The sequence below is a fragment of the Athene noctua genome, chromosome 18 (genome assembly GCF_965140245.1).
Source record: "Athene noctua chromosome 18, bAthNoc1.hap1.1, whole genome shotgun sequence".
Taxonomy (NCBI): domain Eukaryota; kingdom Metazoa; phylum Chordata; class Aves; order Strigiformes; family Strigidae; genus Athene; species Athene noctua.
In genome coordinates, this window is record NC_134054.1 from 6,517,619 (window position 1) to 6,538,995 (window position 21,377).

The 21,377-nt window shown below is 57.2% G+C and overlaps 3 protein-coding genes across 3 annotated transcripts; all 3 read left to right on the top strand.

The window, feature by feature from the left end:
* The first annotated feature begins 117 nt into the window (after positions 1 to 117).
* On the top strand, positions 118 to 2,989 carry LOC141968066 (forkhead box protein J1-like). Its single transcript, XM_074922401.1, has 2 exons — positions 118 to 591; positions 2,318 to 2,989. The coding sequence occupies exons 1-2, from the start codon at positions 118 to 120 to the stop codon at positions 2,987 to 2,989; spliced, it is 1,146 nt and encodes a 381-aa protein (XP_074778502.1).
* Positions 2,990 to 7,656: 4,667 nt separating this feature from the next.
* On the top strand, positions 7,657 to 10,528 carry LOC141968067 (forkhead box protein J1-like). Its single transcript, XM_074922402.1, has 2 exons — positions 7,657 to 8,130; positions 9,857 to 10,528. The coding sequence occupies exons 1-2, from the start codon at positions 7,657 to 7,659 to the stop codon at positions 10,526 to 10,528; spliced, it is 1,146 nt and encodes a 381-aa protein (XP_074778503.1).
* A 4,399-nt stretch (positions 10,529 to 14,927) lies between these two features.
* Positions 14,928 to 18,843, top strand: LOC141967868 (forkhead box protein J1-B-like). The gene is made up of 2 exons (XM_074922067.1): positions 14,928 to 15,431; positions 18,055 to 18,843. The coding sequence occupies exons 1-2, from the start codon at positions 14,928 to 14,930 to the stop codon at positions 18,841 to 18,843; spliced, it is 1,293 nt and encodes a 430-aa protein (XP_074778168.1).
* Positions 18,844 to 21,377: the final 2,534 nt, after the last annotated feature.

The following is a 21,377-nucleotide window of genomic DNA, read 5'->3' on the forward strand; positions in this document are numbered from 1 at the left end:
AGGATCTGCCCCCATCCCCTCCCTGCCTTCCTGCCTCCCTCCCTGTCCCCTTCCCTCCATCCCTCCCTGCCTCCCCTTGACGTGCGGCAGTCCCATCAACGCAAGAGGTGCTGAGCCATGGCTGAGGGGCGGCTGAGCTGCCAGCGGGCAGGAGAGACCAGAAGGCCGGCGGCTCGCATGGGGCACTCGGGCCGCCGGGTAGACAGTGTGACCAGCCTCATGTGGCTGCGGGACTTCTCCCTCAAGGACATCGGCATAGCCGGTCCCATCGACGGTCCCAGCATCCCCAGCTTTGCCGCCCCATGCTCGCCCCTGGCCGCTGAGCCGCTGTGCGTGCCCACGTCCCAGGCTCTCTGCAAGCCCGTCTCCTCCTCCACCTCAAGGGCAGCACAACACGCCATGGCCACGCACCCCCAGCTCACGGATGACGTGGACTACAAGACCAACCCGCACGTCAAGCCCCCCTACTCCTACGCCACCCTCATCTGCATGGCGATGGAAGCCAGCGACAAGCCCATCACCCTCTCCGCCATCTGCCAGTGGATTAGCAACAACTTCTGCTATTTCCGACACGCCGATCCCACCTGGCAGGTAGGAGATGTGGAGACCCCCTTGCTTGTTCTCTCTCCCCGCAGGGCTGGGGAGGGCTTTCCACAGCCTCCGGCGGGCAAGGCGAACTCCTGTGGGGATACTGCATCCCACTGGGAGCAGAGCAGCACTGGCAGCCGGTGGGGAAGGGCTGTAATGGGAAACTGTCCCCAGCTCCACCTTCCTGGAACTCTCATGGGGTCCTGAGTCCCTCGACGCCGAGCACAGACGAAATCACCAGCATCGCGGGGCGCTGAGGACCAGGCATAGCAGAGGATCTCCACGGAGATGCTGCTTGTTGGACAAAGCCCTGGCTGGGCAGGTTCCGAGCAGAAGTGCTGCCGCTTTCCAGGCAGGCCAGAGGGCAGGTCTGTCCCCTTGGACAGGCAAAGGAGGCTCCATCAGTGTGCCGAGCTGGGGAGGCCTCAGAGGGCAGCCCGAGAGAGGGCCTATAGGGCTGCTGTCCCCATTGAGCACCAACGTGTCCCCAGGGGGTAGGGGACAGCCCCCTGGCTCACCAGCTTTTGGGGGCTTTTCCCAGCCACCTTGGCTCCCTGCCCTCCTCCATCACACAAGGGGATCTTCAGCATGCGACGCTCTCTGCGGTGTGGCAGGGCAGGAGGGACCCAGGTGGCTCATCCCTCCGCTCCGCTTATTCCCAGCCCAAATCCGCAGTGTGCCAGTGATCCCAGCAGCCAGGGCTCACCCAGGCAGGGCTGGGCAAAAGCCCTGCAAACCCCCTGCCCAGGCGCTGCCCACCTTCTCCCCGGGCAGGCGGGTCTCTGGTGGCTCTTGGAGCCCATCACGGGGAAGGGAACTCCCCGCTTCCCTTCCAGGACCACCCGGGTCCCCCGGCCTCCCCTGTGCTGGGGGGACCTAGGGGAGCCAGGAGGGACGACGAGCTGTGTGCCAGCGGGTTGACTTTCTCCTGCAAACTCGTGGCTGGAGGATCATCGCGGTTTTAATTAACGGGGTGCCTTCCAGAAAGAAAGAAGGTTTCCAATCCCTCTCTGCAGGGCTGCAGGGGATTCACAGGATTCTTGCAGGCAGGAATGACAAATACGTTCTCTGACCGGGTGATAATAGAGGGCAGCCCAGGCTGAATCGAGTTTGGCATGGGGAGGGCAGATGGGGAGCAGAGAATTCAGCTTGCAAGTCTGTGACCCTTGTAAAACTTTGTGAAACGATAAATCTGGAGTTACCACAGCCTGGACTGTTTGCGGGGTTATCTGTGCTCCTGCTGCTGGTGCCACCTCCCGTGGTGCTGCCATGTGTTGCCACTTGTAATGGGGTCCTGGCCACAGCAGGGTAAAGACCCTTCCTTAGCCATGGAGGAGGACCTGCCCTCCTCCAGCTTAGCTCCACGCCTGGAGCAAGTCTGTCTGGGTCCTGCCAGTGCTCGCCATGATCCAAGGCCCCACGGTCAAAAGTCACAGCCAAGAACAGTTGCCCCAAAGTTCCTCTTGGTTGGCAAGTCCTCGCTCGACCCCCTTGGCTCCTGCCACCTCTGGCTGGAGCAGACGAGAGGCAAGAAAACTCTGTCAGTGACTCGGGGCGGGGGACTTTCTGCTGGGCATGCAGTCCAGGCTGGCTTGACATTGCTGTTTCTGCTTGCTTTTTCCCAAAGGTCCTTGCTGAAAATGGCCTTTTCCACCAGCCTCTGCACACAGGTGGTGGCTGCAGCAGCAGACAAGCATTCAGCCTTGTTTTTTTTCTCTTTTGGGTCCAGAATTCCATCCGGCGCAACCTGTCCCTGCAGAAGTGCTTCATCAGGGTGCCTCGGGAGAAGAGCGATCCGGGGAAAGGTGGCTTTTGGAAGCTGGACCCCCAGTACTCCGACCAGCTCAAGAACGGCGGCTCCAGAAAGCGGCGAATGACCCCCGTGCAGCTCCAGCCGGCCTCCACCAAAAGAGCCCGTGCAGAAGCTCAGTGTGTCGCCAGCCCAGCTGCTCCAGCTCCTGCCTCGGCTAAGGTGCCTCGGCTTTCCAACTCTGCCGTGCCGAGCCAGGGGGAGCAGCCTGAGCTGGGATGGCTGGAAGGGGACTTGGCCTTGGAAGCCATCTTTGACACCAGCCTGACTGGGGAATTGTCCCTTTTTGAAGATCTGGAGCTCACGCCTCCAAACAAGGCCACAAGAGTCAACCTGGACTTGACGGCAGACGGGCAGCACGGGGACTGTGCCCAGAGCCAGGAGCAGGTCCTCACTGAATCCAGTGAGAACAACCTGCATTTTGGTGAAACCTGGTTGGCCACTTCCCTCCTGCATCATCCCTGGTCTGAAGAGACAGAGGATGACCTCTACAACTGTGTTAACATCGAGCAGTTGTTTGAGCCCCGTGTTCCCTCTTTGCCAGTGGATGGCAGCGAGTGGAGCAGTTTGGCATCCTCCTCAGATGACTGACCAGGGGGGAAACACGGGGGGGAGAAAAAAATACCGTGCAAGAACTGCTTGCTATAACTTTAATGGTCACAGCAGCAGTGTCTACAGCATGAGTTTCCCCCATGAAGAAATATAACACTATTTTTTTACTTCTAAAGGAAGGACTGTGAATTTTATATATATATATATATATATATATATGTAATTTTTATTTATTTATATATTTATTCATTTATAGTCAGTTCATCCGTTAGTCTGTTAAAACTTCATTAGTGTGTTAGTAAGTTCGTTCATTCATAAGTTTGTAAGTTTGATAGTTGTAAGTTTGATAGTTTGTTAGTTTGTCAGTTAGTTTGTTAGTTTGTCAGTTAGTTTGTTAGTTTGTCAGTTAGTTTGTTAGTTGAGAATGTCCCCAGTGCAGCTCCACCCGGCCTCCACCGACAGAGCCCAGCCAGAAGATCAGTGCGTCGCCAGCCCAGCTGCTTCGTCTCCCGCCTCCAAGAACATCCTCACTGTCAGCGTGGAGTCGCAGCAGCTGCTGGAAGAGTTAGAAGGAGTCACCGGCGCCCTGGACTCCAGTCCAGCAGGGCACAAGTGCAAGCAGCCCTCGCTCCAGCAAGTGGTGCCTCGGCTTTCCAACTCTGCCTTGCCGAGCCAGGGGGAGCAGCCTGAGCTGGGATGGCTGGAAGGGCACTTGGCCTTGGAAGCCATCTTTGGCACCAGCCTGACTGGGGAACTGTGCCATTTTGAAGATCTGGAGCTCACGCCTCCAAACAAGCCCTCAAAAGTCAACCTGGACTCGACAGCAGACGGGCAGCACGGGGACTGTGCCCAGGGCCAGGAGCAGGTCCTCACCGAATCCAGTGAGAACAACCTGGACTTTGGTGAAACCTGGTTGGCCACTTCCCTCCTGCATCATCCCTGGTCTGAAGAGACAGAGGATGACCTCTACAACTGTGTTAACATCGAGCAGTTGTTTGAGCCCCGCGATGCCTCTTTGCCAGCAGGTGGGAGTGACTGGAGCAGTCTGGCATCGCCCATCTAAGAGGCCAGACACCCTTCAGAGCCCCCACAGACTGTAGGAGGATGCTCCCCCCATGCTGCTGGCACTCCCAAGGGACAAAACGTTCCCGAGACAGAGACATCTACAGTGCCTTTGACCAGCTTCCTCCTCAGATGACTGACCAGGGGGGAAACACCGGGTGGAGAAAAAAATACCAGCACAAGGACTGTTTGATATATCTTTAATGGTCACATCAGCAGTGTCTAGTGCAAGAGTTTCCCCCATGAAAAAATATAACACTATTTTTTTACTTTTAAATCAAAGAATGTGAATTCTCTCTCTATTTTTTTAATTTATATATTTATATATTTATATATTTATATAGTCAGTTTGTCAGTTCATTAGCTCTTTTTAATGGACAGGCCATATGTTCCTTCAGGGCTAAAGGAGAGCACCTGTTAAATCCCATCCAAGACACAAGATTCCTGTTGGTTTGGGACTCGATTGGCTAAGTGCAATTCCCTCCCCGTTTGTCTGTGTCTCCTTCCTTTTTCTGTTTAGAGGAGATGGTAGGTAGTGTGATAATTAGCTAGCAAGTAGATAGGAGTCCCTTCTGGATTCTGCCAAGTTCAACTTCCCTCCCAACTTATGCTGAGAGAAGAAGAAAGGGTTTATAAACTCAGCACGTTTGCTTATTTATTTGTTTTTCTCTATTAAATATGATTTATTCAAAAAAAAGCTCTAATTTTTGCAGTAGCATTTCTTAATAGCAGGGCGCTAGGGGAAATGCAGTTTGGGCGTTGGTTTTTTTGGCGTCAGGCGAGGGGCTACAGGGGTGGCTCCTGTGAGAAGCTGCTAGAAGCTTCCCCGGCTCCAAGTCGGCCCCGCTGCTGGCCAAGGCTGAGCCCATCAGCGCTGGTGGTAGCACCTCTGTGAGAAGATACTTGAGACCTGAGGGGAAAAATCCCCAAGAAACTGCTGGAAAAGCTGCAGCAGGGAGAGGAGTGGGATGTGAGAGAAATCCCTACGCAGACCCCAAGGCCGGGGGAGCAGCAGCAGCAGCAGCAGCAGGTTTCCTTAAGGATGCAGGACCTGGTCACTCTCAGAAGGAGCTTTCATACTGGTTGTACCCCAGATCATCACTGCAGTTGCTAGAGGGTCTAGACTGTTGCTTTGCACTTCTTTTGCTCACCCAGGGCAACGCTGAGCCCGATTCAAGGTGCGCTTTAAAAGCCAAATAAATTTCTGCTTGCCTGGGAGTTGCCTCCTGCCTCCTCCACCGCCGGTGCCAGCACGGGTCAGCTCCCGGCCTGCGGCCACTGGGGACAGGCCCAATCAGAGGAGCAGCTGCCTGTGTGCTGGGGAGAGGGTTTGACCCCCCCAGCCTGTCTTGCCCAAATCCTCAGGGATCCGGGCAGGAAAATCCCTCCTGGTCCACAGCCCTTCAGCAGGCAGCAGCCGCCCTTGAGAGCGGGTCTGGCTGCTCCCCTGGCCCTTGCTCTGCAACGCCCTTCTGCACTGGGGCAGTGGGCAGGAGAAGTGCCCACGGGAGGAGGAGTGCGAAGCTCCCCGAGACCCGCCGAAGCCCCACGGTGCCCCCAAGGGCAGCCTTGTGCTGTGGGCTGAAAGCAAACAGGCTGCCCCTGGGCTTCCTGGCTGCTCTCAGCCAAGCCCCTGGGCTGGGGAGGGGGGGTCCCTCCCTGGTCTCTGCTCAAGCCCTCGGGCTGGCAACGGTGGGCTCAGGGATTTCTTCCAGGGCCACGGGGCTGTCATCTTTGGAAGGAGCTAAAGGCGCACCCCCCTGTTTAACTGGGGGGCCTGCCGGGCCCCTGCCCCCTTCAGCTCTGCCCCAGTCGCTGTGGGCTGCTCAGGGCCAGCGGGGCAGTGTGGGGGCACGGGCAGGAGGAAAGGGCCGGGGTCGTGCCTGTGCCAAGCCCCGGAGGGGGGGCGGGGGGCAGGACCCAGGTTTGGGGTTTGCCGGGGCCGGATTTGGGCCCCGGCTGTGGGGCCCCCGGCGCATCCCGGGGTGCCCCAGCCCTGCCCGTCCGACCCCTCCAGGGGCTCCCCCAGCCCGGGATCGGTCCCCAGATGGCCCCGTCCCAGCCAGATTGGCAGGTGCCCTCCAGCTCCCCATGGCAACGCCGGGGCCAATGGCAGGGCCGGGAGCTGGCGACGGGGCGGAGCGTCGCCGTGGCAACGCGGGAAGCCTTTCGGAGCCGCTACTTAACGGCAGCCCCTGAGCGGCCGGGACATCCCGGGGACTCGGCGGCTGGGCCCGGCGCCGGGAGCAGCACCGACCACCTCCCGCCACCCCCCGCTCCGCACTTGCGGCCGCTTTTCATTTTTGGCCTCTTTTTTTTTTTTTTTTTTTTTTTTTTTTCTTTTTTCCCCCATCCTCGTGGTTTTTTTTTTACGTCTCCGTGCTCGGGCTTGAAGTTTGGAAGTTGGGGGCCATCGCCGGGACGGGGTAAGGGCCGGCAGCGGTGGCCGAAAGCGGCGGGGAGCGGTGGGCTGGCTGGGGAGGGCGGTGGGACAGCGGGACAGCTCTGCCGGGGGCTCGGCCGGGCAGCTCGGGCCATCGATGCCGGCTGTCAGGGGCCGGAGGCTTGCGCGGGGGGGCGCATGTTCTGTGCTTTTTACGCTTTTTACGCTTTTTACTCTTTTACTTCCTCGCCCCCCGCCCTCTCCCGCGAGCGTTGCTGGGGCCTCCCTTACTGAGGGCACAGGAGTTTGCCGGGGAGGGGGGGGTGACACTGGGGACCAAACTGCCGCTGCCCTGAGCCTTCATTCAAAGGGGCAAAGGCCGTTGCTGGGAGCGGGGCCGGGGGTTCCCCGCCCGCCCCCCCGCGGCGGTTGATCCCGGCATTTTTCGAAGCGGGGAATCCCCGCCCCAACGGCCGCGGCGCAGCCGGCGCGCGACTCCTGGGCCCCGGGCGGTCGCTGTCCTCGCCCCGAGAGCCGGGATTGCGGCTTTCCAGCCCGGCACAACAGCCAGAGCCACATCCCAGGGCCCCGGCACTAAGCGAAGCCTCAGTCTGCCGGCTCGCTCGGAGTGAGGGTGCGCTCGGGGAGGGCCCGCGCCCCCCCGGGCCGGGCTGCTTTGGGGGGAGCGGGTGAAGGGAGGAGCAGAAAGAGCCGGAAAGCGGCGGGGTCGGGAGCGGAGGGGCCGGCCGGGTGCTGAGATTTTGTCCTGCTAGCGGCGGGGAGGAGAAAGATCCTCCCTTTGTGGGACGGCAGGGCTGCGCTCGGACTGTGGGGGGTTGTTTGGGGGATTGGGGGGGCGGCGGGTGTTGCTCTTTGGTTTTGCATTTTGCTTCGGCCGAAGGCTTTGCTGGGCAGCGGCACCCGCGCGGGGTGTGGGTGAGCCCGGGGCACGGCGGGCTGAGGGCATTCCCCGAGGGTCAGGGCCGCTAAAGCACCCCCGGGGGCGGCGTTGCAGCTCCCGAGCGCGGCCGCCCGGGGACGGGGCTGAGGCAGCGGCAGCGGGAGCAGCCGTGCCCAGCCCTGCCCGGCTGCCAGAGAGCGGCTGCACCGCAGGGGGCCTCAAGCCTCTCCCTGTTTTTCTTGCAGGATCTGCCCCCATCCCCTCCCTGCCTTCCTGCCTCCCTCCCTGTCCCCTTCCCTCCATCCCTCCCTGCCTCCCCTTGACGTGCGGCAGTCCCATCAACGCAAGAGGTGCTGAGCCATGGCTGAGGGGCGGCTGAGCTGCCAGCGGGCAGGAGAGACCAGAAGGCCGGCGGCTCGCATGGGGCACTCGGGCCGCCGGGTAGACAGTGTGACCAGCCTCATGTGGCTGCGGGACTTCTCCCTCAAGGACATCGGCATAGCCGGTCCCATCGACGGTCCCAGCATCCCCAGCTTTGCCGCCCCATGCTCGCCCCTGGCCGCTGAGCCGCTGTGCGTGCCCACGTCCCAGGCTCTCTGCAAGCCCGTCTCCTCCTCCACCTCAAGGGCAGCACAACACGCCATGGCCACGCACCCCCAGCTCACGGATGACGTGGACTACAAGACCAACCCGCACGTCAAGCCCCCCTACTCCTACGCCACCCTCATCTGCATGGCGATGGAAGCCAGCGACAAGCCCATCACCCTCTCCGCCATCTGCCAGTGGATTAGCAACAACTTCTGCTATTTCCGACACGCCGATCCCACCTGGCAGGTAGGAGATGTGGAGACCCCCTTGCTTGTTCTCTCTCCCCGCAGGGCTGGGGAGGGCTTTCCACAGCCTCCGGCGGGCAAGGCGAACTCCTGTGGGGATACTGCATCCCACTGGGAGCAGAGCAGCACTGGCAGCCGGTGGGGAAGGGCTGTAATGGGAAACTGTCCCCAGCTCCACCTTCCTGGAACTCTCATGGGGTCCTGAGTCCCTCGACGCCGAGCACAGACGAAATCACCAGCATCGCGGGGCGCTGAGGACCAGGCATAGCAGAGGATCTCCACGGAGATGCTGCTTGTTGGACAAAGCCCTGGCTGGGCAGGTTCCGAGCAGAAGTGCTGCCGCTTTCCAGGCAGGCCAGAGGGCAGGTCTGTCCCCTTGGACAGGCAAAGGAGGCTCCATCAGTGTGCCGAGCTGGGGAGGCCTCAGAGGGCAGCCCGAGAGAGGGCCTATAGGGCTGCTGTCCCCATTGAGCACCAACGTGTCCCCAGGGGGTAGGGGACAGCCCCCTGGCTCACCAGCTTTTGGGGGCTTTTCCCAGCCACCTTGGCTCCCTGCCCTCCTCCATCACACAAGGGGATCTTCAGCATGCGACGCTCTCTGCGGTGTGGCAGGGCAGGAGGGACCCAGGTGGCTCATCCCTCCGCTCCGCTTATTCCCAGCCCAAATCCGCAGTGTGCCAGTGATCCCAGCAGCCAGGGCTCACCCAGGCAGGGCTGGGCAAAAGCCCTGCAAACCCCCTGCCCAGGCGCTGCCCACCTTCTCCCCGGGCAGGCGGGTCTCTGGTGGCTCTTGGAGCCCATCACGGGGAAGGGAACTCCCCGCTTCCCTTCCAGGACCACCCGGGTCCCCCGGCCTCCCCTGTGCTGGGGGGACCTAGGGGAGCCAGGAGGGACGACGAGCTGTGTGCCAGCGGGTTGACTTTCTCCTGCAAACTCGTGGCTGGAGGATCATCGCGGTTTTAATTAACGGGGTGCCTTCCAGAAAGAAAGAAGGTTTCCAATCCCTCTCTGCAGGGCTGCAGGGGATTCACAGGATTCTTGCAGGCAGGAATGACAAATACGTTCTCTGACCGGGTGATAATAGAGGGCAGCCCAGGCTGAATCGAGTTTGGCATGGGGAGGGCAGATGGGGAGCAGAGAATTCAGCTTGCAAGTCTGTGACCCTTGTAAAACTTTGTGAAACGATAAATCTGGAGTTACCACAGCCTGGACTGTTTGCGGGGTTATCTGTGCTCCTGCTGCTGGTGCCACCTCCCGTGGTGCTGCCATGTGTTGCCACTTGTAATGGGGTCCTGGCCACAGCAGGGTAAAGACCCTTCCTTAGCCATGGAGGAGGACCTGCCCTCCTCCAGCTTAGCTCCACGCCTGGAGCAAGTCTGTCTGGGTCCTGCCAGTGCTCGCCATGATCCAAGGCCCCACGGTCAAAAGTCACAGCCAAGAACAGTTGCCCCAAAGTTCCTCTTGGTTGGCAAGTCCTCGCTCGACCCCCTTGGCTCCTGCCACCTCTGGCTGGAGCAGACGAGAGGCAAGAAAACTCTGTCAGTGACTCGGGGCGGGGGACTTTCTGCTGGGCATGCAGTCCAGGCTGGCTTGACATTGCTGTTTCTGCTTGCTTTTTCCCAAAGGTCCTTGCTGAAAATGGCCTTTTCCACCAGCCTCTGCACACAGGTGGTGGCTGCAGCAGCAGACAAGCATTCAGCCTTGTTTTTTTTCTCTTTTGGGTCCAGAATTCCATCCGGCGCAACCTGTCCCTGCAGAAGTGCTTCATCAGGGTGCCTCGGGAGAAGAGCGATCCGGGGAAAGGTGGCTTTTGGAAGCTGGACCCCCAGTACTCCGACCAGCTCAAGAACGGCGGCTCCAGAAAGCGGCGAATGACCCCCGTGCAGCTCCAGCCGGCCTCCACCAAAAGAGCCCGTGCAGAAGCTCAGTGTGTCGCCAGCCCAGCTGCTCCAGCTCCTGCCTCGGCTAAGGTGCCTCGGCTTTCCAACTCTGCCGTGCCGAGCCAGGGGGAGCAGCCTGAGCTGGGATGGCTGGAAGGGGACTTGGCCTTGGAAGCCATCTTTGACACCAGCCTGACTGGGGAATTGTCCCTTTTTGAAGATCTGGAGCTCACGCCTCCAAACAAGGCCACAAGAGTCAACCTGGACTTGACGGCAGACGGGCAGCACGGGGACTGTGCCCAGAGCCAGGAGCAGGTCCTCACTGAATCCAGTGAGAACAACCTGCATTTTGGTGAAACCTGGTTGGCCACTTCCCTCCTGCATCATCCCTGGTCTGAAGAGACAGAGGATGACCTCTACAACTGTGTTAACATCGAGCAGTTGTTTGAGCCCCGTGTTCCCTCTTTGCCAGTGGATGGCAGCGAGTGGAGCAGTTTGGCATCCTCCTCAGATGACTGACCAGGGGGGAAACACGGGGGGGAGAAAAAAATACCGTGCAAGAACTGCTTGCTATAACTTTAATGGTCACAGCAGCAGTGTCTACAGCATGAGTTTCCCCCATGAAGAAATATAACACTATTTTTTTACTTCTAAAGGAAGGACTGTGAATTTTATATATATATATATATATATATATATATATGTAATTTTTATTTATTTATATATTTATTCATTTATAGTCAGTTCATCCGTTAGTCTGTTAAAACTTCATTAGTGTGTTAGTAAGTTCGTTCTTTCATAAGTTTGTAAGTTTGATAGTTGTAAGTTTGATAGTTGTAAGTTTGATAGTTGTAAGTTTGATAGTTGTAAGTTTGTCAGTTAGTTTGTTAGTTTGTCAGTTAGTTTGTTAGTTTGTCAGTTAGTTTGTTAGTTTGTCAGTTAGTTTGTTAGTTTGTCAGTTAGTTTGTTAGTTGAGAATGTCCCCAGTGCAGCTCCACCCGGCCTCCACCGACAGAGCCCAGCCAGAAGATCAGTGCGTCGCCAGCCCAGCTGCTTCGTCTCCCGCCTCCAAGAACATCCTCACTGTCAGCGTGGAGTCGCAGCAGCTGCTGGAAGAGTTAGAAGGAGTCACCGGCGCCCTGGACTCCAGTCCAGCAGGGCACAAGTGCAAGCAGCCCTCGCTCCAGCAAGTGGTGCCTCGGCTTTCCAACTCTGCCTTGCCGAGCCAGGGGGAGCAGCCTGAGCTGGGATGGCTGGAAGGGCACTTGGCCTTGGAAGCCATCTTTGGCACCAGCCTGACTGGGGAACTGTGCCATTTTGAAGATCTGGAGCTCACGCCTCCAAACAAGCCCTCAAAAGTCAACCTGGACTCGACAGCAGACGGGCAGCACGGGGACTGTGCCCAGGGCCAGGAGCAGGTCCTCACCGAATCCAGTGAGAACAACCTGGACTTTGGTGAAACCTGGTTGGCCACTTCCCTCCTGCATCATCCCTGGTCTGAAGAGACAGAGGATGACCTCTACAACTGTGTTAACATCGAGCAGTTGTTTGAGCCCCGCGATGCCTCTTTGCCAGCAGGTGGGAGTGACTGGAGCAGTCTGGCATCGCCCATCTAAGAGGCCAGACACCCTTCAGAGCCCCCACAGACTGTAGGAGGATGCTCCCCCCATGCTGCTGGCACTCCCAAGGGACAAAACGTTCCCGAGACAGAGACATCTACAGTGCCTTTGACCAGCTTCCTCCTCAGATGACTGACCAGGGGGGAAACACCGGGTGGAGAAAAAAATACCAGCACAAGGACTGTTTGATATATCTTTAATGGTCACATCAGCAGTGTCTAGTGCAAGAGTTTCCCCCATGAAAAAATATAACACTATTTTTTTACTTTTAAAGCAAAGAATGTGAATTCTCTCTCTATTTTTTTAATTTATATATTTATATATTTATATATTTATATAGTCAGTTTGTCAGTTCATTAGCTCTTTTTAATGGACAGGCCATATGTTCCTTCAGGGCTAAAGGAGAGCACCTGTTAAATCCCATCCAAGACACAAGATTCCTGTTGGTTTGGGACTCGATTGGCTAAGTGCAATTCCCTCCCCGTTTGTCTGTGTCTCCTTCCTTTTTCTGTTTAGAGGAGATGGTAGGTAGTGTGATAATTAGCTAGCAAGTAGATAGGAGTCCCTTCTGGATTCTGCCAAGTTCAACTTCCCTCCCAACTTATGCTGAGAGAAGAAGAAAGGGTTTATAAACTCAGCACGTTTGCTTATTTATTTGTTTTTCTCTATTAAATATGATTTATTCAAAAAAAAGCTCTAATTTTTGCAGTAGCATTTCTTAATAGCAGGGCGCTAGGGGAAATGCAGTTTGGGCGTTGGTTTTTTTGGCGTCAGGCGAGGGGCTACAGGGGTGGCTCCTGTGAGAAGCTGCTAGAAGCTTCCCCGGCTCCAAGTCGGCCCCGCTGCTGGCCAAGGCTGAGCCCATCAGCGCTGGTGGTAGCACCTCTGTGAGAAGATACTTGAGACCTGAGGGGAAAAATCCCCAAGAAACTGCTGGAAAAGCTGCAGCAGGGAGAGGAGTGGGATGTGAGAGAAATCCCTACGCAGACCCCAAGGCCGGGGGAGCAGCAGCAGCAGCAGCAGCAGGTTTCCTTAAGGATGCAGGACCTGGTCACTCTCAGAAGGAGCTTTCATACTGGTTGTACCCCAGATCATCACTGCAGTTGCTAGAGGGTCTAGACTGTTGCTTTGCACTTCTTTTGCTCACCCAGGGCAACGCTGAGCCCGATTCAAGGTGCGCTTTAAAAGCCAAATAAATTTCTGCTTGCCTGGGAGTTGCCTCCTGCCTCCTCCACCGCCGGTGCCAGCACGGGTCAGCTCCCGGCCTGCGGCCACTGGGGACAGGCCCAATCAGAGGGGCAGCTGCCTGTGTGCTGGGGAGAGGGTTTGACCCCCCCAGCCTGTCTTGCCCAAATCCTCAGGGATCCGGGCAGGAAAATCCCTCCTGGTCCACAGCCCTTCAGCAGGCAGCAGCCGCCCTTGAGAGCGGGTCTGGCTGCTCCCCTGGCCCTTGCTCTGCAACGCCCTTCCGCACTGGGGCAGTGGGCAGGAGAAGTGCCCACGGGAGGAGGAGTGCGAAGCTCCCCGAGACCCGCCGAAGCCCCACGGTGCCCCCAAGGGCAGCCTTGTGCTGTGGGCTGAAAGCAAACAGGCTGCCCCTGGGCTTCCTGGCTGCTCTCAGCCAAGCCCCTGGGCTGGGGAGGGGGGGTCCCTCCCTGGTCTCTGCTCAAGCCCTCGGGCTGGCAACGGTGGGCTCAGGGATTTCTTCCAGGGCCACGGGGCTGTCATCTTTGGAAGGAGCTAAAGGCGCACCCCCCTGTTTAACTGGGGGGCCTGCCGGGCCCCTGCCCCCTTCAGCTCTGCCCCAGTCGCTGTGGGCTGCTCAGGGCCAGCGGGGCAGTGTGGGGGCACGGGCAGGAGGAAAGGGCCGGGGTCGTGCCTGTGCCAAGCCCCGGAGGGGGGGCGGGGGGCAGGACCCAGGTTTGGGGTTTGCCGGGGCCGGATTTGGGCCCCGGCTGTGGGGCCCCCGGCGCATCCCGGGGTGCCCCAGCCCTGCCCGTCCGACCCCTCCAGGGGCTCCCCCAGCCCGGGATCGGTCCCCAGATGGCCCCGTCCCAGCCAGATTGGCAGGTGCCCTCCAGCTCCCCATGGCAACGCCGGGGCCAATGGCAGGGCCGGGAGCTGGCGACGGGGCGGAGCGTCGCCGTGGCAACGCGGGAAGCCTTTCGGAGCCGCTACTTAACGGCAGCCCCTGAGCGGCCGGGACATCCCGGGGACTCGGCGGCTGGGCCCGGCGCCGGGAGCAGCACCGACCACCTCCCGCCACCCCCCGCTCCGCACTTGCGGCCGCTTTTCATTTTTGGCCTCTTTTTTTTTTTTTTTTTTTTTTTTTTTCTTTTTTCCCCCATCCTCGTGGTTTTTTTTTTACGTCTCCGTGCTCGGGCTTGAAGTTTGGAAGTTGGGGGCCATCGCCGGGACGGGGTAAGGGCCGGCAGCGGTGGCCGAAAGCGGCGGGGAGCGGTGGGCTGGCTGGGGAGGGCGGTGGGACAGCGGGACAGCTCTGCCGGGGGCTCGGCCGGGCAGCTCGGGCCATCGATGCCGGCTGTCAGGGGCCGGAGGCTTGCGCGGGGGGGCGCATGTTCTGTGCTTTTTACGCTTTTTACGCTTTTTACTCTTTTACTTCCTCGCCCCCCGCCCTCTCCCGCGAGCGTTGCTGGGGCCTCCCTTACTGAGGGCACAGGAGTTTGCCGGGGAGGGGGGGGTGACACTGGGGACCAAACTGCCGCTGCCCTGAGCCTTCATTCAAAGGGGCAAAGGCCGTTGCTGGGAGCGGGGCCGGGGGTCCCCCGGGTGTAGGGAGGAGCAGAAAGAGCCGGAAAGCGGCGGGGTCGGGAGCGGAGGGGCCGGCCGGGTGCTGAGATTTTGTCCTGCTAGCGGCGGGGAGGAGAAAGATCCTCCCTTTGTGGGACGGCAGGGCTGCGCTCGGACTGTGGGGGGTTGTTTGGGGGATTGGGGGGGCGGCGGGTGTTGCTCTTTGGTTTTGCATTTTGCTTCGGCCGAAGGCTTTGCTGGGCAGCGGCACCCGCGCGGGGTGTGGGTGAGCCCGGGGCACGGCGGGCTGAGGGCATTCCCCGAGGGTCAGGGCCGCTAAAGCACCCCCGGGGGCGGCGTTGCAGCTCCCGAGCGCGGCCGCCCGGGGACGGGGCTGAGGCAGCGGCAGCGGGAGCAGCCGTGCCCAGCCCTGCCCGGCTGCCAGAGAGCGGCTGCACCGCAGGGGGCCTCAAGCCTCTCCCTGTTCCTGTTGTAGGATCTGCCCTGTCCCCTCCCTCCCCTTGACGTACGCCAAGAGGTGCTGAGCCATGGCTGAGGGGTGGCTGAGCTGCCAGCGGGCAGGAAAGTTTAAAAGGCAGTTGGATGGCATGGAGGACTCAGATGAACTGGATGACAGCCTAACCAGCCTCATGTGGCTGCAGGACTTCTCAATAAAGAACACCAGCATGGGGAAGTCCTCTTGCTGCCCCAGTGGCCCAGGTCCCCTCGATGGTCACGGCATCCACAGCTTTGCCGCCCCATGTTCACCCCTGGCTGCTGACCCGGCGTGTATGGGCATGCCCTACACTCCCTGCAAGCCCATCTCCTCCTCCACCTCAAGGGCAGCACAATACGTCATGGCCACACACCCCCAGCTCACGGATGACGTGGACTACAAGACCAACCCGCACGTCAAGCCCCCCTACTCCTACGCCACCCTCATCTGCATGGCGATGGAAGCCAGCGATAAGCCCCACATCACACTCTCTGCCATCTACAAGTGGATTACTGACAACTTCTGCTATTTCCGACACGCCGATCCCACCTGGCAGGTAGGAGATGTGGAGACCCCCTTGCTTGTTCTCTCTCCCCGCAGGGCTGGGGAGGGCTTTCCACAGCCTCCGGCGGGCAAGGCAAACTCCTGTGGGGATACTGCATCCCACTGGGAGCAGAGCAGCACTGGCAGCCGGTGGGGAAGGGCTGTAATGGGAAACTGTCCCCAGCTCCACCTTCCTGGAACTCTCATGGGGTCCTGAGTCCCTCGACGCCGAGCACAGACGAAATCACCAGCATCGCGGGGCGCTGAGGACCAGTCGTAGCAGAGGATCCCCACGGAGATGCTGCTTGTTGGACAAAGCCCTGGCTGGGCAGGTTCCGAGCAGAAGTGCTGCCGCTTTCCAGGCAGGCCAGAGGGCAGGTCTGTCCCCTTGGACAGGCAAAGGAGGCTCCATCAGTGTGCCGAGCTGGGGAGGCCTCAGAGGGCAGCCCGAGAGAGGGCCTATAGGGCTGCTGTCCCCATTGAGCACCAACGTGTCCCCAGGGGGTAGGGGACAGCCCCCTGGCTCACCAGCTTTTGGGGGCTTTTCCCAGCCACCTTGGCTCCCTGCCCTCCTCCATCACACAAGGGGATCTTCAGCATGCGACGCTCTCTGCGGTGTGGCAGGGCAGGAGGGACCCAGGTGGCTCATCCCTCCGCTCCGCTTATTCCCAGCCCAAATCCGCAGTGTGCCAGTGATCCCAGCAGCCAGGGCTCACCCAGGCAGGGCTGGGCAAAAGCCCTGCAAACCCCCTGCCCAGGCGCTGCCCACCTTCTCCCCAGGCAGGTGGGTCTCTGGTGGCTCTTGGAGCCCATCACGGGGAAGGGAACTCCCCGCTTCCCTTCCAGGACCACCCGGGTCCCCCGGCCTCCCCTGTGCTGGGGGGACCTAGGGGAGCCAGGAGGGAGGACGAGCTGTGTGCCAGCGGGTTGACTTTCTCCTGCAAACTCGTGGCTGGAGGATCATCGCGGTTTTAATTAACGGGGTGCCTTCCAGAAAGAAAGAAGGTTTCCAATCCCTCTCTGCAGGGCTGCAGGGGATTCACAGGATTCTTGCAGGCAGGAATGACAAATACGTTCTCTGACCGGGTGATAATAGAGGGCAGCCCAGGCTGAATCGAGTTTGGCATGGGGAGGGCAGATGGGGAGCAGAGAATTCAGCTTGCAAGTCTGTGACCCTTGTAAAACTTTGTGAAACGATAAATCTGGAGTTACCACAGCCTGGACTGTTTGCGGGGTTATCTGTGCTCCTGCTGCTTCTTTTTTTCTTTTTTATTTTTTTTTCCTTTCTTTCTGTCTCTTTTATTTTCTTTCTGTCTCTTTTATTTTCTTTCTGTCTCTTTTATTTTCTGTCTCTTTTATTTTCTTTCTGTCTGTTTTATTTTCTTTCTGTCTGTTTTATTTTCTTTCTGTCTCTTTTTTTTTTTCTTTCTGTCTTTTCAAGGCTGTGTTCTCATCCCCTATCCTGATTCCCGTACGTGAAGACAGCCTGGAAAGGTCATGCCACCCATGCTCCAGGGGGAGATGGATATATTCCTGTGGGAGCTGAGTGCTTTGGAGAGGAGCCAACACACCCAAGGAGCTTCAGCCTAGAGGAGGGTTTTGTAGTGTGTGTGTGTGTGTGTGTGCATGTGCGCGTGTGTGTTTTTCAACAGCTCTAAGTATTCAAGCCTTGTTTTTCCTATTCGGCACTACGGATTATGGATGAATAAGCATAAAGATATCCAGGCAACATTAAAAAAAAAAAACCTCTACCATATCCAATCTCTTAATACAGTCTTGGCTTTGTGGAGTCCAACACTGGATTATTTACCCAATAACTGAGTTTCCTTTCTGATTATTCACATCACTCCAGGCATATTCAGGTTGTCAGAACAGCTCAACGGGAGCAGAAAGTCCTCTTTTTCTTTTTTTTTGTCTTTTTTTTTTTTCCCCCTCAGCTCATTTGAGTGGTGATGAAGATGCAGTGATTTCACACCATGCTTCCCCAGGCCAGGATGCACCTCTGGGGACATATGGGGCTGTGGTGAAACAGCCCTCGTGTCTCTCCAGTTCTGCCTGTCTGCCCGGAGGCATGGTGCTTATTTTTTGGCCATTTCCCCTCAACACTAGGAATACGTGCAGATGAAGTGAGGGATTGAAGGAGGACCCAGATGATGCCACCTGCCAGGGCACTGCCATGTGTTGCCACTTGTAATGGGGTCCTGGCCACAGCAGGGTAAAGACCCTTCCTTAGCCATGGAGGAGGACCTGCCCTCCTCCAGCTTAGCTCCACGCCTGGAGCAAGTCTGTCTGGGTCCTGCCAGTGCTCGCCATGATCCAAGGCCCCACAGTCAAAAGTCACAGCCAAGAACAGTTGCCCCAAAGTTCCTCTTGGTTGGCAAGTCCTCGCTCGACCCCCTTGGCTCCTGCCACCTCTGGCTGGAGCAGACGAGAGGCAAGAAAACTCTGTCAGTGACTCGGGGCGGGGGACTTTCTGCTGGGCATGCAGTCCAGGCTGGCTTGACATTGCTGTTTCTGCTTGCTTTTTCCCAAAGGTCCTTGCTGAAAATGGCCTTTTCCACCAGCCTCTGCACACAGGTGGTGGCTGCAGCAGCAGACAAGCATTCAGCCTTGTTTATTTTCTCTTTTGGGTCTAGAATTCCATCCGGCACAACCTGTCCTTAAACAAGTGCTTCATCAAGGTACCTCGGGAGAAGGGCGAGCCAGGGAAAGGTGGCTTTTGGAAGCTGGACCCCCAATACGCTGACCGGCTCAAGAATGGTGCCTCCAAAAAGCGGCGAATGACCCCCGTGCAGCTCAATCCGGCCTTCGCCGAAAGAGCCCAGCCAGAAGATCAGTGTGTCGCCAGCCCAGCTGCTTCGGCTCCCGCCTCCAATAACATCCTCAACATAAACATGGAGTCGCAGCAGCTGCTGAAAGAGTTAGAAGGAGTCACCATCGAACTGAACCTCAATCCAGCAGGGCACAAGCGCAAGCAGCCCTCACTCCAGCAAGTGGCTAAGGTGCCTCGGCTTTCCAACTCTGCCTTGCTGAGCCAGGATGAGCAGCCTGACTTAGGATCACTGAAAGGGAACTTTGACTGGGAAGCCATCTTTGACACCAACCTGAATGGTGAATTCTCCCTTTTTGAGGATCTGGAGCTCACACCTCCAGACAACCCCACAACAGTCAACCTGGACTTGACAGCAGATGGGCAGCACGGGGACTGTGCCCAGGACCAGGATCAGGTCCTCACCGAACCCAACCAGAACAATCTGGACTTTGGTGAAGCCTTTATGGCCACTTCCCTCTTACAGCATCCCTGGTCTGAAGAGACAGAGGATGACCTCTCCAACTCTGTCAACATTGAGCAGTTGTTTGACCTCAGCGATGCCTCTTTGCCAGCAGGTGGGAGTGACTGGAGCAGTCTGGCATCTCTCATCTAAGAGACCAGACACCCTTCAGAGCCCCCACAGACTGTAGGAGGATGCTCCCCCCATGCTGCTGGCACTCCCAAGGGACAAAACGTTCCAGAGACAGAGACATCTACAGTGCCTTTGACCAGCTTCCTCCTCAGATGACTGACCAGGGGGGAAACACCGGGTGGAGAAAAAAATACCAGCACAAGGACTGTTTGATATATCTTTAATGGTCACATCAGCAGTGTCTAGTGCAAGAATTTCCTCAAAAGAACAAATATAATACTACTTATTTTTCTACTCGTAAATGAAAAAAATGTGAATTTCCTTTTTTTTTTTTTTCCATGGCCTGGACATATGTTCCTTCAGAACTAAAGGAGAGCACCTGTTAAATCCCATCCAAGACACAAGATTCCTGTTGGTTTGAGACTCAATAGGCTAAGTGCAATTCCCTCCCCGTTTGTCTGTCTCCTTCCTTTTTCTGTTTAGAGGAGATGGTAGGTAGTGTGATAATTAGCTAGCAAGTAGATAGGAGTCCCTTCTGGATTCTGCCAAGTTCAACTTCCCTCCCAACTTATGCTGAGAGAAGAAGAAAGGGTTTATAAACTCAGCACGCTTGCTTTTTTAGATGTTTTTCTCTAATCTATTAAATATAAACTATTCAAAGAAAGCTCTAATTTTTGCAGTAGCATTTCTTAATAGCAGGGCGCTAGGGGAAATGCAGTTTGGGCGTCGGGTTGGGTTGTTGCAGCGGCGTTTTGGCAGCAGGCGAGGGGCTACAGGGGTGGCTCCTGTGAGAAGCTGCTAGAAGCTTCCCCGGCTCCAAGTCGGCCCCGCTGCTGGCCAAGGCTGAGCCCATCAGCGCTGGTGGTAGCACCTCTGTGAGAAGATACTTGAGACCTGAGGGGGAAAATGCCCCAAGAAACTGCTGGAAAAGCTGCAGCAGGGAGAGAAGTGGGATGTGAGAGAAATCCCTACGCAGACCCCAAGGCTGGGGGAGCAGCAGCAGCAGCAGCAGCAGCAGCAACAGGTTTCATTAAGGATGCAGGACCTGGTCGCTCTCAGAAGCAGCTTTCATACTTTTTGTACCCCAAATCATCATTGCATTTGCTAGAGGGTCTAGACAAGCATCCACCCTCTCTGTCTTTCAGCAGCTCACACAGCTCCTCTGCCTTGTTTTTTCCAAGACTGTTGCTTTGCACTTCTTTTGCTCACCCAAGGCAACACAGGACCCTGATTAAAGACGTGCTTTTGGGAGAGCCGTAAGGAAAATGATCAGGTGGTGGCCATGAGGTCACTTCCCAACAAATACTCCCAGGTGGGACTGTAAAAAATCCACATTTGGCTCCATTCAGGAGCTCAGGCCACAGACAAGCCTGGGGCCAGCAGCACAGATGAAGTCCCATCTCACTGGGAGCAGCTCATCAGCCAGGATAGCCAGTGGGACTGACACAAACTGAAGCTTTGGCCCTTTGGCTCAGTGTGCAGCAAGAGTGTGGCAGGGTCTCTGCAATGTAGCTCAAACATTGTGGGAGTAGAGCTAAACTCTGCCAAAACCGGACTTGAAGCCCTCGAGAACTGGATTCTTTGCCTCTCCTTTGCTGTAGATTATTGGAGATAGAGCAGCCATTACCTATTGGAGTAAGTAGAAGCTGTAGTTCTGTGGCGTGTCTTAGACTTGCCAAAAAATTGAAGAATGTAAAGTTTCTCTTTTGGTGACAAAAGCACTTGGGACCTTCAATGTGAGGTCCTATAATTTAGCAAGAGTATAGGTGTACTATAAATTGATAAACAAGCTTAAAAAACCCATAAATTACCCTTGGAGTGATTTGCATCTGAATTTGGGGAGAGGGTTGGAGCTGTGGAGGTGGGAGTGCAGCTCCCACATCCCCCCAGTAAAGCGTGGGACAGGCTGAGAACCAACATCTTCAGCTCGTGCAAGCAGCAGAGCTGGGGCTGAGGCTGCTGCTTTTCCTGCATGCCAGCATCTGAAGTCCCCCACACATCTGGGGATGGTGTCCTGGGGCTGGGGAGCAAGGGCTGTGTCACTGGGGGGCTGTGGGGGTCGGTGTAGATGTTGATCTCTGTATTGGCAATGCTGCTTTTTATTTGTTCTTGTTTTATTTTTGTGGTTTGGAGCCTCTATACCGATGCTGAAAACTGCAGACATATGTGTGCATTTAACCTTTTTCATGGGAAGTTATTTACCAATTTAAAAAAAAAGAAAGAAAAAAACAATGAAGAAGAAAACCCCCTTTGGCCTCCTTGTTTCCTTCCAGCACTGCCTGGCTCTATCTGACCCTCTTCCCTGGAAGCAGGGGACATTTCACCAGCCCAGCCCTGGTTGCACACCATGCCCTGGTACATGGGTGCTATCACCCCCCTTCACGGCAGTACAGCAATGCTCCGCAGGGAAACTGAGGCACAAACCACCTGCATGGCAATGGTTACACACTGCCTGTGTGGCACAAGGGTGGCTGTGCCTGCTGTCCAGAGTCCTGGGAGCTGCTCCCAACCCCTGGAGCATCCTGCCCTGCCCCTGCGGGGAGCTCCTGACAGTG